Here is an 18,335-nt window from a genome sequence, read left to right as displayed (position 1 = left end):
ATGTACACTGTAATAACCAGACTATATACAGTCACCAGCCCTCACACACCGGCTGTACACACTTGCAGTTCGGTTGACAATACACAGCAGCTCCGCCCCTCAGAGTCGGACGACGCCTCACCATCGTGAGTCGTAGCTGATTGGCTGCGTCTATTGTGAGCCCCGCCCATCGTGTGATCCTCACATCATACCTGCAGTAGAGCTGTAGGACGCGATCCCTCCCGTTTCCCCTGTGTCTCGGCCTCTATAGGGCAGTGGGCAGTGCTATGGCTGCCGGAGTTTGGTTGCGAGGCCCGCCTCTTGTGTGCCTGTGTGTGGTCGCTTCCTGACAGTGTAGTGTAAGAGGAAGCGCCGCTATGAGGAAAGTCGTGGTGGTCACCGGAGCCAACAGGTGAGAGGAGGCTGCAGCAGGCGCCTGTGCAGGACGGCAGTAATTGCTTCTGTGTGTCCGCTGCGCTCTGGGTGTCTCATGCCATTCGGGGTTAAGCACAAAGTCCCATAAGGCACATCTGTTTGTGTACGACTAATCCACAGGCTGGTGAATATGTGACAGATTGGGGGTGTCTGACCCAGAGATCGGGGTGGTCGCGCATGTTCCATTCATTTCTATGGACTGCTGGGTATAGAGCTACTTTGGCTGTCTCTGGCAGTCCTATACAAATGAATGGAGAGCCAGCTCATCCTCAGTACATGGCAATAATAATCCGATGTGTATTCCATGGCTGCGTCCTGGGTCTCTGGTGCTGAAACTGCAGAATAGTTCTAGTACGCTTTTGTTGTAGTGTGGCATCTTAGACGGGTGATCCAGGAAAAACTTTTTTTTTTTTTTGATCTGGAGACCGGGGAAGGGGAAATAAAAACTTATACCCACCTGCCCCTGCCACCATCCGGTCCTGTGGCATCTTCCAATGGAAGTCTCCACCACATGTGACCACAGAGGCCATTCAGCAGCCTGAGGAAAGAACATGGGACCTCATATTTTCTACTGTGATTAAGACTGGTCACTGGCATAAATATAGCATATCTAGTCTGGCCTAACATTATTCAATAGGCTAGACCTGTGATTGCCAGAAAAAGGGGTGTGGCTTAAGTGTGTCACAATGCTCCCAAATAGTGTAAAAAATTCTGGCTCAAAGTAAGTCCTCTAAAAGTTGGTATAAACATAGTATAGACGATGTAAAGTTACGCTACATATATATTCCAACATCAGCCGCTGTGAAAATGCTTCATATTTTTAGACTGTCTTTCACACTAGCGTTTGGTTTTATGTTCTTCGGGTCTGCTTGGGGACCCAAAAAATGGAAAGCTAATGCGCTTAAATAGCAGTTACCTGTGGGAATCCACCCCCCCCCCCCCCCCCCCCGGATTATAATGGGGTTCACTGAATTAACGCCCAAAAAAGGCGGAGAGAAAACTCCTGTTTTTTTTCAAGCGAATTCGGGATGGGGACCCAGAACATAGAGCAGTTGTGAATCTAACCTGTCTAAACTTACACGGTCTAACTATTATTACATCTTGGCTAGTGTGTTTTAACATTATATAACATGGATGACATCACTGTGCAATATGTAAAGTGGTGAATGGCCTTGCAGTCATGAACACAACCTGTAAGGACTTTAGCAACACATGTGCAAAGTCCTTGGCCTGTGTATGAGTGTAGTTACATGGTGGTAGCGGCACTATATATGTCTATATAGTACTGGTGATGTAACAAGAAGCTTTGAAATTAAAGGGATCCTATCATTCAGATGGCATTTTTTTGTGCCTAACATGTCGGAATAGCCTTAAGAAAGGCTATTTATATATAATATATAGGCTATTTATTATAAATTCGTCTCCTACCTTTAGATGTCTTCTCCGCAGAGCCGACTGTGCATGCCCACAGGCCTCAAGAAAATGGCCGCTTACTTACTGTGTAAGCGGCCATTTTCTTGTGGCCTGTGGGCATGCGCAGTCGGCTCTGCCCCAGGCCTACAAGTTTCACCAATTTCGCCAGAAGAAGACACAGGATGATTATGTTCCTGAAGAAGATGGAGGCAGCCCTGGAGAGTTCGATTGCAGCATTGGGGACGCCCCCCAGTGCCATTTCATTGCTGGGGCCCGCCCCCAGAGCTGCGAGAGAACCATTTGCACACCAGCGGAAAACCGGTATTTCTACGGAACAGCGGCGCGGAGAAGACAACTAAAGGTAGGAGACGAATACCCTTTCTTAAAGGGGCTCTATCAGCAAAATCATGCTGCTAGAGCCCCACATATGCGTGCATAGCCTTTAAAAAGGCTATTCAGGCACTGTAAAAGTTAAATTAAACTACCCCCCCGTTTTAAAATGATAACTTAAAAAAGAATGTTCTCTACTTACGGAACGTGCACCCTGGGCGGGCATTCAGGGTGTGTCTTCATCTTCTTCCCCGCCTCTTCTTCCTCCGATGTCTTCGGGTCCCATCCTCCTCCGGCGCTTGCTCGCAGACACTGATAAAAAAAAAATAGCCCGGGCGCATGCGCAGTAGCTGTAGTAGAAGCCGCGTGCTACTGCGCATGCGCCCGGGCTATTTTTTTTTATCAGTGTCCGCGTGCAAGCGCCGGAGGAGGACGGCACCCGAAGACGTCAGAGGAAGAAGAGGCGGGGAAGAAGAAGACGGCGCACCCTGAATGCCCGCCCAGGGTGCACGTTCCGTAAGTAGAGCACATTATTTTTTAAGTTATTATTTTAAAACGGGGGGGGTAGTTTAATTTAACTTTTACAGTGCCTGAATAGCCTTTTTAAAGGCTATGCACGCATATGTGGGGCTCTATCAGCATGATTTTGCTGATAGAGCCCCTTTAAGGCTATTCTGACGTGTTAGACACAAAAAATGCCATCTGAATGATAGGATCCCTTTAACTTCTAGGACTGTGTTTTGTGCCCTCTCAGCAGTGATTATTTTAGTGCTTGTATTGTTCTACATTTCAGTGGAATTGGTTTGGCTCTTTGTGAGAGGCTTCTTTCTCAAGATGCACAGATCCGTTTATGCTTGGCCTGCCGAAATATGCAGCGAGCTAAAGCTGCCCGTTCTGCTCTGCTATCATCTCACCCATCGGCTGATGTCGGCATCGTCCAAATTGATGTTGGTAGCGTAAAATCAGTGTTACAAGGAGCAAAAATACTGCGAGAAAGGCAAGTATGAAAGGCTGAATAGGTTTCCATGCATATTATGTTTCCATGTATTTCAAGCTTCCATGCCTCATGTTCATTCAGTATCCTTCAGTTGAGTATTACCTACTTCTGTAGTCTGGTACATTTGTCCAGGGTCCAGTTCCTAAAACCCCTGGCCTACAACTGATTTTGTTTGGAGAATTTGCTGTTATCAAGGGATTGCTACAGTGTAATAGTGTTACATGAAAGGGAATAGCAACCACATAGAGTGAAAGCAGCTACTTGTTGGTGGCACCTCCACTCTGTGTTTATATAGTATATATAGTCAGTATTTAACATTTTTATAATAGCCATGGAGGACAATACTTGGTATTGGCTTGGCATGAACATTATGGTTTTCTCTGCATAACCTAAAGATAAAGACTTTGATAACAGCTATTTAGACTGAGTTTCTATGGTACACAAAATACACTTGTCTTAACTAGTATCACTTAATACCTTAGTTTACTGATAAGGCTTGGCAATTAATCGAACAATAACTAAAAACAAAAGTCCGCTCCATTTATTGGTGTAAATTTACTCACATTGATCATTTCAATTATTATTCATCCATGTCATTCTGTCTCACACTGTCATAGACTAAAGATATGTCTAAAATCTACACTATCCAGTCAGCATTGCCAATATGTGAATAACCAAAATTATAATTCAATGGTATGACATATATAGGTGTTGTAGCATATAAAAAGAGAAGTGTACTAAAATTGTTCTTTTACTTAAAGAGGACCTTTCATCAGATCGGGCACATGCGGTTTTATATACCGCTAAAAAGCCGACAGTGCGCTGAGTTCAGCGCACTATCGGCTTTCACGATCTGTGCCCCAGGTCAGGAACGCCCTTCCTCACAGCAGCGCCTATAGTGCTGTACTGTGAGAGCTCCCCCAGTACTCGTCTATGGACGAGTGCTATCAGGAGGGGAGGGAGGCGTTCCTCACCTCTCTCACAGTACAGCGCTATAGGCGCTGCTGTGAGGAAGGACGTTCCTGACTGACTGTCATTATAGTCTATGGGGTCTATGTGGTTTCTTAGCTAACCGCTTTTTAATGCATATAGGTTAGGTTATAGAAGTTAGTGATATATACATATGTATGTATATGGTTTAGTAAGTACAAATAGTTTCTCAAATGTATTTTTCTTCCCTCATAGGTATAAACAGATTGACTATTTATATCTGAATGCTGGTATAATGCCAAATCCTCAAATAAGCCTCAAAGCCTTTGTGAAAGGTCTTTTTTCAAGGTAAAGTAGAAACCAAAATGTTGTTTTGCACATTTTAATGTCCTGTTATGGTGTTCAGTGTACGGGATAAATATTGTTAGTAGAATTTATTTAGTTTAATATTTTTGGACATTTTTAGATGTCGTGAAACCATTTTTTTTTTTTTTTTTTTTTTTTTTTTAAGTTTAAAATTGAAAGGGGGAAGGGGGTTGAATTATTTAAAATTTTTGGGGAAAATATTTTCTTAAGTTTTTATAGCCTTTATATTAATCCCTCTATGGGGTTGATCATTCATACATTATACTGCAGTACTTCTGCAATGTAATACAGTATATTCCACAATATTCACCATTCTCCCATCTTATATGCCCTAATGTACCTGACTGAGGAAATTGGGTCCAAGATGGTTGTGACCATGTGCTGCAGTTACAGTTGCCCATTGGATCTAAGGTTAGCAACTGTGATTGGTGCTGGACCTGTTCACAGCTGTCACTGGCGGGTGCCTTCGCTATATACAGAAGTGGGCTCATCTCTTCAACCCCTTCAGTTTTCACTGACATAATAATGTATGTGCACATCAAATGTCACGAAGGGATTAAACCACACTATATATTCTGCAGTATGCTCAATTTGTTGTGGATTCCATGCAGAAAGACTATGAATTTAAAGGGGTTTTCTATGAATTTCAAGACTCAGGAAGGAAGCCAGGGAAGGAAAAAAACAAAACAAACAAACAAAAAATCCTTCTCGCCTATTCCTAAAGCTTCGGTGTCTGCCACTGCTGTTTGGTATAGCGTATATCGTGTCTTTGTCACTGCATGTGACCGCTGAGGCCAATCAACAGTCTCAGCGGCTACAGGAAAGGATCTGGTGATAGCACGTCACATGCTGGGCCAAAAAAATCACTAGCAGACACAATACAAGTAAGTATCTTTGTTTTTCACCTTCCCCGGCCCCCTCCCTAAGTCCTGAAATTCGTAGACAACCCCCTTTAAACTGATAGTCTTTCTGTACGGAATCCACGTCCATGAATTTCAGGAGGCCAGAGAAGGTGGAAAAAACAAAACAAAAAACCATACCTTTCTGGTGTCGGCCTGATACAGTGATACAGTTTCTTTAACTCCTATAGAAAGGCATGGGAGTTCTGGAAACCGTAACACAGCCACCTCAGCCCGCAGTGTACAGATGGGTGTTCTTATCTTATCTGAATCTTATTTTGTTTCCATGGATTTGGGTTCACCTCTTGTATGTACATTCACTCTTTGTTACTACTTTTGTAAAGTGTTGAAATAATCACATTTCTGAACCTTTTCACGAAAAATTAGAATCATTTGCCCCAGAAGAAACCTCTTCTGTCAGCTTGTAACGCTATATATATATATATATGAGGTTTCTTTTGTTTCAATACAGAAAAGCTATCAGCATGTTTGCAACTGGAGAAGGACTTTTGACCCAGGAGGACAGTGTTACAGAAGATGGCTTGCAAGAAGTTTTCGAGACCAACGTGTTTGGCCATTTTATACTGGTAACAATAGACGTTTTGGCATCTCTGGTATATTTGCTCACCTTTAGGACATGTAGTGACTTGTTCTAGAAAGTAAATACCACATACTATTGCTTCTCAGGAAATATCTGCTTACACAAATATTATTTCTAATGACCTTTATGTCTATGACAAGCCACAATATTAATGTATAGAATCTCCCATAAAATAGTGCAAAAAAAAAAAAAAAGTTCTAAATCACTCCTTTCCCTACAATACTTACAAAAGAAGAAAATTCCTGTGAAACACATACACATTAGGGATCCCTGTGTCTGAAAGTGCCCGGTCTACTGAATATAGGGTATCTACAGTGCTCCTTTTCCGTCGGGAAGGGGTTAATAAGAGCACTGCAGATACCCTATATTCAGCCAGACTGAATTCCAAGTGGGGGGAAGAAAAAACCCAATCCTCAAGCTCAGGGAAAGGGCAGACAGACAACCAAAACACCCCCTCCCCTTCCCCAGCACCCAGCATCTACTACACCCAAAAACACCGACTAATTAAATTTTTGAAATTTTCTGGTCACTGCTGCATCCCCCCCCCCCCTTCCCTAGGCTTATACTCAAATCAATAAGTTTTCCCAGTTTATTTGTGGTAAAATTAGGGGGGTCAGCTTATACTCAGGTCGGCTTATACTCGAGTATATACGGTACATCTCATCCAAGTCGTGCCATTCTGAATGTGTGTCTTCTAGTAGTTATCATCCTTCTTCATAATGTTTTGAGCTGGTCTGATGACAAAATCTGGGTGGAATCCTTATTGAAGAGATTAAAGAGATAAATTCATCTGTCAGGTTTGTAATTGCCAATGTTGAAGCTCCATGCACGTGCTAGCCGTTTTTTTCATGGCTAGCACATTGATGCATTTATTTCTATGGCCATATATACATGCCTGTTTATGTAACAGTGAGCCCAAAGCAAAACTCAAAGGTTTAATACCTGTCTGTTTTGTGCCTCAAGCTCACTGATAGCAGTAAATGTGAATGGGGATGTGGATGCAAGTGCAAAACACATGTGCTAGTTTAATCCCAGCCTGGCTACATGCACACGGTCGTGTGCATGTAGACTAAGGTTGTGGCCTCGCAAACTTTGCTGCTGCTTTTCTTAGGCCAAAACCAAAAGATATTTTGCAGAAAAGTTGCTTTATTTGTTCCAAGTTTTGATGCACTTTTTTTGAGCCAGTGACCAAAATGGTCCTGCTTGCAGTACTATTCTCTCCGCATGATTCGTGTGGACACCATGCCGAAAACACACAGACCCCATTATAGTCTATGGAGTCCGTGTGGTTTCTTGGCTAACTGCTTTTTAATGTGTTCAGTATTCTGTTCAGGTGGTCCCCAAGCAGACTCCCTGAACGGAATACCTAACGTAGATGTGAACCCAGCCTAAGACAAAGTCCCTCTCTGATGTTCATTGGAGCTTATTCATATGATTGTGATTCTTGGTTGTTTGGTGTCCACGGACCCATGACAAATATAGGATATGCTCTATTTTTTTCACAGATCTGACACACAGGTCCATTTTCACAGACCCATCTTGCTAAATGAAGTATATGGGTACACAAAAAAATGATCTCACACAGCAACGAAAACCATGACTGAGAATCAGAATGGTGGTGTGAACATAGTCTTAGACAGAGGGAAGGGTTTCCATCTGTCAGACCCTTGCCTCATCCTTCATGACGCAATCTCTGGGTAGCAGGTGATTGCTATGTCAGCTATAGGCCACAGTATTGTGTGGAAGCCTATTGGGTCTAATGGATTGGCTGCAGTTTATTGTAGAAGAGATCAATCTATTGTATGTTCAAGTCTCCTTGTGGGACAAATTAAAAGAAAAATGCAGATAAAAGTTTGATAAAGTATTAAAACAGTCAACAACAATTTTGACTTTGGGTTGTTTCAGATTTGGCATTATTATTTAACTTGCACAAAGAATGACATTAAGGCTGAGGCATCACGTAGCAGACCACAGAAAAAATGCAGAAGCAGAATTCCAATAATTCCTATCCACACTGCAGAAAAAACAAATCTCCATCATGTCACACAGCATTTCAGGGTTTTTTTGCTGCATATTCATCTCCATGTTTTTTTTCACCTTTGCAATGCCACAGTGGGATGTCCGTGGCAGCCTTCACACAGCCAGCCTGACAAGTGTTGGCTTAGCCTTAAGGGAGAAACTCCCTTATGGGAGTTTTTAAACATTTTATTTTGTGTATTTTCTGTAGAAATCAATATCCTTTTTAGACATGTTATATTAAAGGGGTTGTTCAGTGGTTAATATGGCGGCCCTATACTAATGATGGCTGTTGTTAAATATCTTGTATTTGCGGGTGAGACTTGTGTCACTTGTTGTAGGCCTAATCACGATGGGAGGAGTCAGCTTGTTATAAAAATGTAGAGTTTAATTAAACATCTTGAAGGAAAACACAGGAACAGGGAAAATGTCCAAATAACACATATCAGTCAATTGTCAATAGCTTACATCTTCAGATAAGTTAGGTTTCTATCTGGAAATCTTGTAGTTACAGCTTGGTTCATGCTTGATCATCTGCTCTGGTCATCTGGGATATTCACGACATCTTGTCCAGGATGACAGAGAGGGATAGCAGACAGACCTGCCATAGATTCCCCATGGATCCCCCTCATGGATGACGACCCCGACGTGTGTGTCTGTCACTCATTTATGTTCATGAGAGTGGGTGTTACCCATTATTCTGTGCTTGTTTCTTCTATATTAGGATAACTCTAAAATAGTGTACCCTTATCAGACCCATGTTCCCAGAATATAGCAGTATGTGATGTCAGTAAAGTATTAACCCCATGTCTGCTAGAGAATATTGTAAATATAATATTTATCAGCTGTTCAGATTGGTGAGGGAATATGTTGGCGCTATATAAATAAAATGTATTATTATTATTATTATTATTTCCATTAACCCCTTCCCGACATCCGCCGTAATAGTACGGCGCTGCCGGGAAGGACTTCCCGCAAGCCGCGGGAAAGCATTCCAAAATTATTGCCACATAAAGTGACACATGTCAGTTTTGAAAAATCGAGCTTGGTCAGGAAGTCAAAAAGTGCCTCGGCGGGAAGGGGTTAATCACCTGCTTGGAGTGCCACGTATGGCGCTGTCTCCTTTTAGCTCTGCACACTGTGCTCTGAACAGCTGTTTGGTAAGGATGCGAGTTGCCAGACCCTCACCAATCTGATATTAATAACCTATGTTAAGGATAAGTGATCAGTATTAACTCTTGGAGAACCCCTTTAAGTGCCCTGAATTGTTTTTTTGTTTTTTTATGCGTTGCAGATTAAAGAACTTGAACCTCTTTTATGCCATACGAATAATCCTTCCCAACTTGTTTGGACATCATCCAGCAATGCCAGAAGGTCCGCGTTCAGTCTCTCAGACTACCAGCATTCTCAAGGGCAGGAATCTTACAGCTCTTCTAAATATGCCACAGACCTGCTTAGTGTGTCTTTAAATAGGCACTACAATAAGAAGGTTAGTTCATGTTCTTAATTTACATTACTCTTATTTTCGTTGTATAAATTCTTTAAATTCAAAGTCTTTCTAATAAGTTAGTGTACCCTAATACTTAAAGACACTATGCGTAAGCAAAACTAGGCAAGACATGTATATGTATTGAATTCTCCTTATTTGCTGGCTATTAGCTGTAAAATGACTTTTCACGGTAACAGTAGTAGTAGTTTATGTATTTACAGGGGTTGTCCAGGATATCAGAGTCCAGGATAGGTAATAAATATCTGATGGATGGAGGGACAACAGCTACTGTGCTACACAGCAATGTGTTACTCCCTGGAAGCCGTATGCTCTGTGCCCTGTATAGTGGCCTGGTACTGCGTCTCCTCTCCTACTTAAGTAAATGGCAGTCATTTCCGTCATTTAAAAAAAAAATAGAAGTAGACACAACTGAATAATAAAATTTATTACAAAAGCCACTTTAGATAACTTCTTGCCATTAAAAGAAGAAAAGGAAAGCACTTTCACCAAAGAGATGTGACAAATCACCAGTATGTTAAAAAATGTATTCTTTTTTTTTTCTTTTCCCCTTCTACAGGGTTTGTATTCCAGTGTGGTATGTCCAGGTCTTGTTATGACAAATCTTACATATGGGATCTTACCATCCTTCTTCTGGACATTAATAATGCCAATTATGTGGTTGGTAAGTACATATTTAATGTCGTTGACCAAGGTCAGCTATATTTAAATTATCAAAGCAGATATTTTAATTTTGTATGTTTTACATAGGGAAACTGAGCAGATATAAAAAAAAAAACCAGCTTTTTTTCTTTCACATTGTTACATAATGTAGTTAGTGTAACCAAATTTACACCAAAGATAATCCTCTTATTTAATTTGTAATGATTGCTGTTGGGTACTGAATCGCTGGACAATATAGTAGCAGCACTGTATAGTATCACTTCTTTGTCCCATATTAGTAAACGGAAGGTAAGCCCTCAATATGTATATTATAGGATAGGCTTTCAATATTTTGAACCCAGCAAATCTCTTTAATTAGGGGTGACCAAAAACACTGCACACTGTTAATAATTAAAGGATACCAGAGTTTTCATGAAAAGTTGAAATATGTGCAGGGACTTACTGGGCTGTCTGTTCTATAACTTTATAAACCTTGATACACATTGTCCTTAGTTTTTCTGCTGCTAGTATCCCCATTATAGCTGAAGCACATTTGCTTAAGTCTCTCAGACTGAGCAGTTTGTTCTCCTACCCTATCCATTACCAATAGTATTGGTTTCTTAAAATGTAATTCTGCCAGGAGTAACCGTACAATAGCAAATACATAGCTGAGAAAAACCCAACTGACTATGATATAGGAGATGTAGGAACACTGAACTGTAAATACAGGGTATATACATGGATATTTTATGCAGCTAAAACACAGAGAAAAAGCAATCTATAAGTACAGGCAGTAAAGCTGCTTGCTGTTTGTGAATAATATCCCATCTATAGTAAAACAAGCATCCGGGAGTAGATACAAATACATAGAAAGCTTTTCTTACATTGTAGGGTGCGTTTTGCAGAATGTTCAGTCCTTTTCACAGAGCAAGCAGTTTGCAGACGTGTGTGGAGGCTGTGAGGAGTAATGGCTCCTCTCCTTTCCATTCACTGTGTGAAAACAGAACTTCCCCCTCCACTCACTGTGAAGAAGTATTGTTTGTGGATGATATCTATGGATGGGCCTTCCCTAGCAACAGGATAGGGAACAACAAATTAACAAGAAGGGAGACACCTAATAGCAGCAATGCAATGCAGTCAGACAGAAGTGAATTAAGCAAAAGGTAGAAGTATAAGTACTCCCTATATATTTCTCATTCAATTTGTAGCCATTCTTGGCTCTACCTCACAGCAACCTCAGAAAAATCTGCAACAAAAAAGCTGTGTTTCTGCAACGTGGGTCCTCAGCCTTAGGCTAAACCACACACTACAGGAACATAGCTAAAAAACAGTTTTACAGTACCAGCAAAGTAAATGAGATTCTGGCTAATCCCATCCAAACATGTCAATTATACCTGCGGAAATGCTCACGGTTTCCTTATAGTTATAATAAGAGAAGAAAATCAGCAGTGGATACTCAGCAAAAAAATGTACTGAAAAACATTGCAGAAAAAATGTGGTTCGTTTCTGCTGCATTTTTTTTTCGGCAGTTTTTTTTTTTTTTTTTTTTAGCTGTGTTCTGTCATGTAGTTTTTGATAGGTTATTCAGGTTAAAAACTTCAACATTTTTAATTGGGGTTCATTAGATTTTGGTTCACAATCACATGCTGTATTAAATGAAACTAAGTTGTCTGAAAAGGCTAGTGTTCATTTAATAGTTTGGTCACTTACCAGTGTTGCAATATAAATTGCTTAAATTATTTTTTATAGATGTTCAGTTTTAATACTTGTGGTTTTTTATGTTTTTAAAACTATATTTACTTATTTAGTCTTGAACTTGAAGATCAAACACTGGTACAATACACAGCATACAATATGTCATTGTTTCATTATAAATATATTAATATATGAATCTTTTTCATTTATCATGCAGATCCGTGTATTTACAAACTCTTTTACTATTTCTCCTTATAATGGTGCAGAAGCATTGGTAAGTTGTTTAGCTGAATATTTGTATACAATGGGGTTTTTATATTAGAACAGATTATTTCCCTTCAAGAAATTTGAATACTAGACTGGAGATTCCCAGGGCTGAATGAGCTTATTAAGAAATGTTAGGAAAATGTTCCTTTTTGTCTTCAGAGACAAAATTGATAGATAGCTGTATGCCATACTAGAGTTCATCTGACAGCTGTCTAAAATGTACTGTATATAACCATGGGAAAAATATGAAAATCTGTTTTCCAGGATGTAATTAGGAAAACAGTGCCTCTGTTTTCTGCCCTCTAGGGACAGCCCAGATCCTGGTCTATAGTCTCCCACTCCACCAAACTAGTATCCCTACGCTGTGATGAACAGATCCAACAGATCGAAACAGCACTGTCCACAGCTGGGAATCTGTTCCTTTTGGAATACAAATACTAGATTTGGCAATAATCCCCGCATTATGTTATTAGGCTTTTTAAAAAAAAGTCATGCATGATGTTAAGGGGACTGCCCCTAGAGGGCAGCAAACAAAGGCACTGCTCTCCTAACTACATCCTGGAGAACAGATTTGCATATTTTTCTCATAATCCCCCAGTAGAGCGAAAATGACTTGTAAGTCTCCATACGCCTGTGAATGTGCACACTCTCCCTAAGGAGTGTTATTATCCACTGATCCTGTATATAACCATGACATTTGTATTTCTTCTCTCCTAGCACAATAATAAAGTAGATCTGTTTGGAAACCACCAGAGTAGGGATAGTATGCTTCTTTGCTCCACAACATTTGATGAGAAGTTTTGCGTAAAAATATGGATTTCTTTTCTCGTGGAAGAAGTGGTTGTAAAGCAAGGCCAATACCAAAGTTATAAGTTGACACATTTGATTCCTTATAGCAATAGGGCAGTTCTTTTGGAGCTGCTACTGATTGAATCTTGTGTCTATCATCTAGATGTAGATGAGATTTTGATGGCGTATTGTAGTCTTCTTCCTTTGTGTCAGGTCATGTGTAGCTTAGAGTCCCATCTTTTATATAGAGCAGCTTCATCAAAATGTCAGGGTTTTTCTGGAGACATCATAATGGCTAAGGTAGTGATGATTCTTGTGGATATCCGCTACTAGGCAGTCTAAAGGCAATGCCTACTGAAAAAAAGTGATAATGGTAGATCTGCTGTCATCCATAACATCGTGGAGGCTGGAGGACCTTCATTACTAGAGATGAGCGAGTAGTACTCGATTGAGTAGGTATTTAATCGAATACTATGGTATTCTAAATACTTGTACTCGATCGAGTACCACTCGCTATTCGAATGTAAAAGTTCGATGCAGAACCAGCATTGATTGGCCGAATGCTATACAGTCGGCCAATCAACGCTGGTTCTTCTCCTACCTTTAGAAGTCTTCTCCGTGCAGCTTCCCCGCGGCGTCTTCCGGCTCTTCATTCACTCTGCCAGGCATCGGGCTTGTAGTGCGGGCATGCGCAGTCGGCTCTGCCCAGGCCCGATGCCTGGCAGAGTGAATGAAGAGCCGGAAGATGCCGCGGGGACACTGCAAGGAGAAGACTGTTCGGAGGATCCAGGCCAACCCTCACTCGTGGACTTGGTAAGTATAATTTGATCGAACGTTGCCTACCCCTGAAACGAGCATTTTCCCCCCATAGACTATAATAGGGTTCGATATTCGATTCGAGTAGTCGAATATTGAGGGGCTACTCGAAATGAATATCGAACCTCGAATATTTTACTGTTCACTCAACTCTATTCATTACGTCACTCAGCTTCCTCCATAGTATCATACTGCACTCCAGGAAAAGAACACAGGCACAGCAGATGAGGCCAAGTCACCATGTTATCAGGAGATCTGTCCACAGAAGACAGGGGGCGGACTATCCAAATGAGTAAAGTTTATTTAAAATGGCTAACCCATTTTAATGAACATTCAGTGCTCAAGTTTTTCTGTCTCGCTATATACATGCTAAAATTGGTGGAACAGAAGTACAACAAACTCCATTATAAAGAATAGGATCTTTTGTACTCCATTGGTGTCACTTTAAGCAGCCATTATTTCTGCTGCTCTGCTCCTATAATTGTGAAGCACAAAAGTGATACTGATGTGAGCGTAGCTATAAAGCGTAGCTATAAAGTACATTTCCTGCTTTATACAACCCTATTGTTTTATGTTCCCTGTAAGGAGTGGAGAGATTGATTAATAGAAATAGTGATATTCTAAAAGCTGAAAAGTCCTATCTATAATGTTAATAAATAATGTGATTTCTTTTTAGCTATGGTTTTTTAATCAAAAGCCGGAATATCTCGATCCATTGGCAAAATATCACAGCTGCACGTCAGGATTAGGGAACAATTATGTAAAGCCACTAAAGGTTGGTATATGGCACTTGTTCAATGTGTATAGTTGAAGGATGTCTACAAAATTAGAGATTGTTGACTACTTTTGTGCATGAGCTGTATCTGGTATTGTTGTTCAGCTCTTTATTCACATAAATGTGGCTGGTCTGTAATAGTTGACAATCTGATGACATTAGTGGTGTTATTTCCAGATAAGAGAAATGCTGTTATAAATTATATAGCTGAAAGACGGGCCATATTTACTTGATATTAGGTATAGCTATAGTTCATTGCAGAATGCAGACAGGCCCAAGGGCTATATGGTGGAGTCTGTACAAGTGCAGAATACTGATGACACACCCATTCACACCTATATAACAAAGGTGTATTACAATTACATGCTCATAAAGCTAATGGTAGGCGATGTGTCACCAGGGTATCACCTCCTAGGTATCACAGACATCACTTCAACCACAGTCATGCAAACATCATAAGCGCAATCTACCAAGCTTGCACTAGGATGCACTTAAGAGTCTGTAGTTTTGTAAAGGTTTGTTCCTGAGTTGTTCTTGAAATCTTAATACCCCTGTGTCTATAACAATACGCCTCCTGTGTGTGAGCCAGAAGCGAAGACCAGACGTAGCACAGGTTCAGTGTTCTGACCAGTAGTTATATGAGGCATTTTGGTCTAGGCAAGTATTGTTTCTATAAAGCCATTTTTTTTATAACTGGACACAAAGTCCTGCATGTCCAACTTTGTGTCTGGTTAAAGAAACCGGTCTCGCCGCAGACAGGTACAAAACGCTCATGGGCTTACAACTGACTGCCGAGTTTCCGTCCCCTGTCGAGTTTCTCGGGGTAGAAGACGGACACCCAGCTGGATTGCCTAAAGTGGACACAAGTGCAGGTGTGAACTCTCCCTGAGGAGGATTTTTGCGGTTTTGGAAAAAAATGTAGTGTGCCTTTTCAGTGGGGTTTACACACATAGGTACTGGATATCCCATCTGAAGTATTAGTGTCACTAGTAAAGTGCACCTTATCTGACTGTCACATTATCTATGCACACTTGTAATACTAGGCATCCAACCTTCCTATGGGTTGTAGGTGTGTGAGAGGATGTGTTATTAGCTTTTTGCACCTATGCAGCCTCCACTATATACCGCTTAGGCCTGTGATGAACCATTGCTTCACATATAACATCAAGAAAATATGGTGTTTTCAGTGATCAGTTTCTGTTAGAAAAATAAGACATTTTTCTAATCTTGCATTAGTGGAAAACTAATGAAAGATTTTATTTGTGAAATTTTCTAAAGCAAAATGTGCCAGTATTCTGCCAGTGATCGCATCAAAAGAGTGGAGGTAATGGAGTACGGCAAATTTATTAAGCTTTTTAGGTGTAATCAGGTTTTATTGAGATTTTTGCAATAAGGAATGAAACAAATGCAAAACACCGGAATCAAAAAAAAAAAAAAAAAAAAAAAAGGGGAGGGGGGGAAACAGAACTTATAAACTAATAAAGCGGCCACGCAGGGCCGAGCAACAAAGCAAGAGAAAACGTGGGGAATACCCCATCACAATAAGCATGAACCAGAAAAGAAAGGACAGAGAAAGAAAAAAAAAAAAAAAAAACATCCAAAAAACCTTTAGTCACAATATCGGAAACAAGAGAGACCAGGGGGGAGGGAAGGACAAGACGAGGACACCAGACACAGAAGGAAAATGGGACAGACAAACAGCACTTTATTAAGCTTTTTAAACAGGCACTACATTTGAAAATCGCGTGAGCTTTTTCTGGGTGACTATTACTTTAAGGTATTTTCCCCACGTAGTGAAATGCTGTGGGGAAAAAAAACGCACCAAAAATAAAATACAATTTGTGTTGGTTTTTTTTTTTTTTTTGGGGGGGGGGAGGGGGTTATAGTATTTTTGTTCATTTAATTTTTGTTTCATTTAATTTCATTTTTGTTGGATATTTCTCTGCTGTTTTCCTTCCCTAATTAAATCTATAGGTCAATAGGTCTGTGATTTTGCAGCTAAAATTAACATGCTTAATTTTTTTTTTTCTCCGTGTGTGGATGAGATTAACTAAAATTTCATTCACTTGCTGGTACTGTAAAAAATGTTCTGTTTTTATCTGCTGTTTTTGCAACATGGGGCCTTGGCCCAGCCCCAAATCGCCACTTATCGCCATACAGGATAGGTCCTCAGTATGAAAGAGTTGTGGGGCTGGAAAACTCCCTTAAGTACACCACGCTAAATTTTGTTTTTGTACAGTTTTTATCAGAATCACACCTGACTTCACCCAGTGACAGACAAGCTAAAGGGTTCTCTATGGAGTGTCATATATCATATAATTCTTGGTCCCTCACGTGTGTCATGTGCTCCCTTTTTAAGAAATTCAATGACTGTTATATTAATAACATTGTGAACTAACCTGTGCATGGCACCTATATGAGTGACTAAGAAAGGTACATGGCTCACTCTTTACACTTGAGTGGATTTTTCCAGCCCCAAATGGAGTTTTCAAACTGATGACTTACCCATTAGCATCGGTATTCGAGATGAGCGAGTACTGTTCGGATCAGCCGAACATAGAAATGAATGGATGCACCTGGTACTTCCGCTTTGATGGCGGCCGGCCGCTTAACCCCCCCGCGTGCCGGCTACGTCCATTCATTTCTATGCGTGCGTGCTGTTCGGATTGGCTGATCCAAACAGTACTCACTCATCTCTAATCGGTATGTGACCTGCGGGTTTCCATCACCCAAACCCTGCACAGATCCACTGTTGCAACAGCCTTCAAGTGCTTGAAGCTGGTGCAGTGGATGGGGAGTGCATGCAGGCTGCTCATATTCAAGTAATAGGAGCGGTGCTGCAGTTTCTTTGTACCACTGCTATGAATTAGATGGGGCTGTTTTGCCACTCCTATTACTTGAAACTGGTGCAGTAGACTGTATATGGTCCTTGTCCACTGCACCACTTTCTGGCACATGGAGGCTATATGAACTTTTGAAGTGTACAGGGTTCTGGTGTAGAGAAAGCTGTATAGCCACTTGTGTGTGACAACATTTCATACTGCCTGGACCGAAAATAAATATTACATATTAACATTTCATAGTGGTTTCCAGTACTATTATTTATGATGATGGTCTCTCGGCTTCCCAGCATCTTTGCCAATTAACTGTATGAAGGACCAGTGTCTACCAGATACAGTGTCATACATGTTGTAGTGATTGTTTCTGGTACCGTAGCTACTTTATTGTACTTAACCACAATGAAATGTAAAACACTGCGGGCCATGTAATGAAGGGGTCCTCAGGTGAGTGGCAGATGTATTATAGTTGTGGAAAAGTCCTTTAAGGCTGTTCTATACAATGGGGTGGGCATCTTTTCTACACCGCTCGTTTTTAACTTTGCACAAATACTGTATATTTTGACATTTCTATCTGTTTTCTTGTTCAGATGGATCTAGATGACGAAATTAGTCAATGTTTTTATGAAAAGATATTGGACCTTGAAAAGCAGGTGCGGAAGAGAGTTGTGCCTGGGAATTGATGGAAAAAACAATCAAGGACTCTTTTTTTAAAAAAAAAAAAATTAATTTTATGTATATTTAATTGTCACTGAATCACATCATGTACTACTAATAATTTTTATGTTTCTGTCTTTTGACTTTATTCAAATCATGGAAATAAAACCGATATTCAGATAAATAGTTGCTGCTTTGTTTTTCATGTGTTGTGTTTTTGTTTTCTTGGCTTCATAGAAACACAAGTCTAGCAGCCATGTAGTGTTTTGTTTTTTTTCTAAACTAGGATTAGCCTTTGTCTCATATCAGTATGTCTTAATGGTAAACTGCTGGTCTGCCTAGTCTGTGACTAAGAGATGAGTTATAATAGTATGTAGCTATTTG

The 18,335-nt window shown here is 40.5% G+C and overlaps 1 protein-coding gene across 1 annotated transcript; it reads left to right on the top strand.

The window, feature by feature from the left end:
- The first annotated feature begins 244 nt into the window (after positions 1-244).
- On the top strand, positions 245-18,027 carry HSD17B7 (hydroxysteroid 17-beta dehydrogenase 7). Its single transcript, XM_075286729.1, has 9 exons — positions 245-391; positions 2,951-3,154; positions 4,340-4,432; positions 5,822-5,936; positions 9,261-9,455; positions 10,033-10,137; positions 12,028-12,084; positions 14,359-14,457; positions 17,885-18,027. The coding sequence occupies exons 1-9, from the start codon at positions 357-359 to the stop codon at positions 17,975-17,977; spliced, it is 996 nt and encodes a 331-aa protein (XP_075142830.1). The 5' UTR covers positions 245-356; the 3' UTR covers positions 17,978-18,027.
- The last annotated feature ends 308 nt before the right edge of the window (positions 18,028-18,335 follow it).

This window comes from Leptodactylus fuscus, chromosome 9 (genome assembly GCF_031893055.1).
Source record: "Leptodactylus fuscus isolate aLepFus1 chromosome 9, aLepFus1.hap2, whole genome shotgun sequence".
NCBI classification, from domain to species: Eukaryota; Metazoa; Chordata; class Amphibia; order Anura; family Leptodactylidae; genus Leptodactylus; species Leptodactylus fuscus.
Note: the sequence above shows the minus strand (reverse complement) of the source record. Positions and strands in the feature narration are given on the sequence as shown.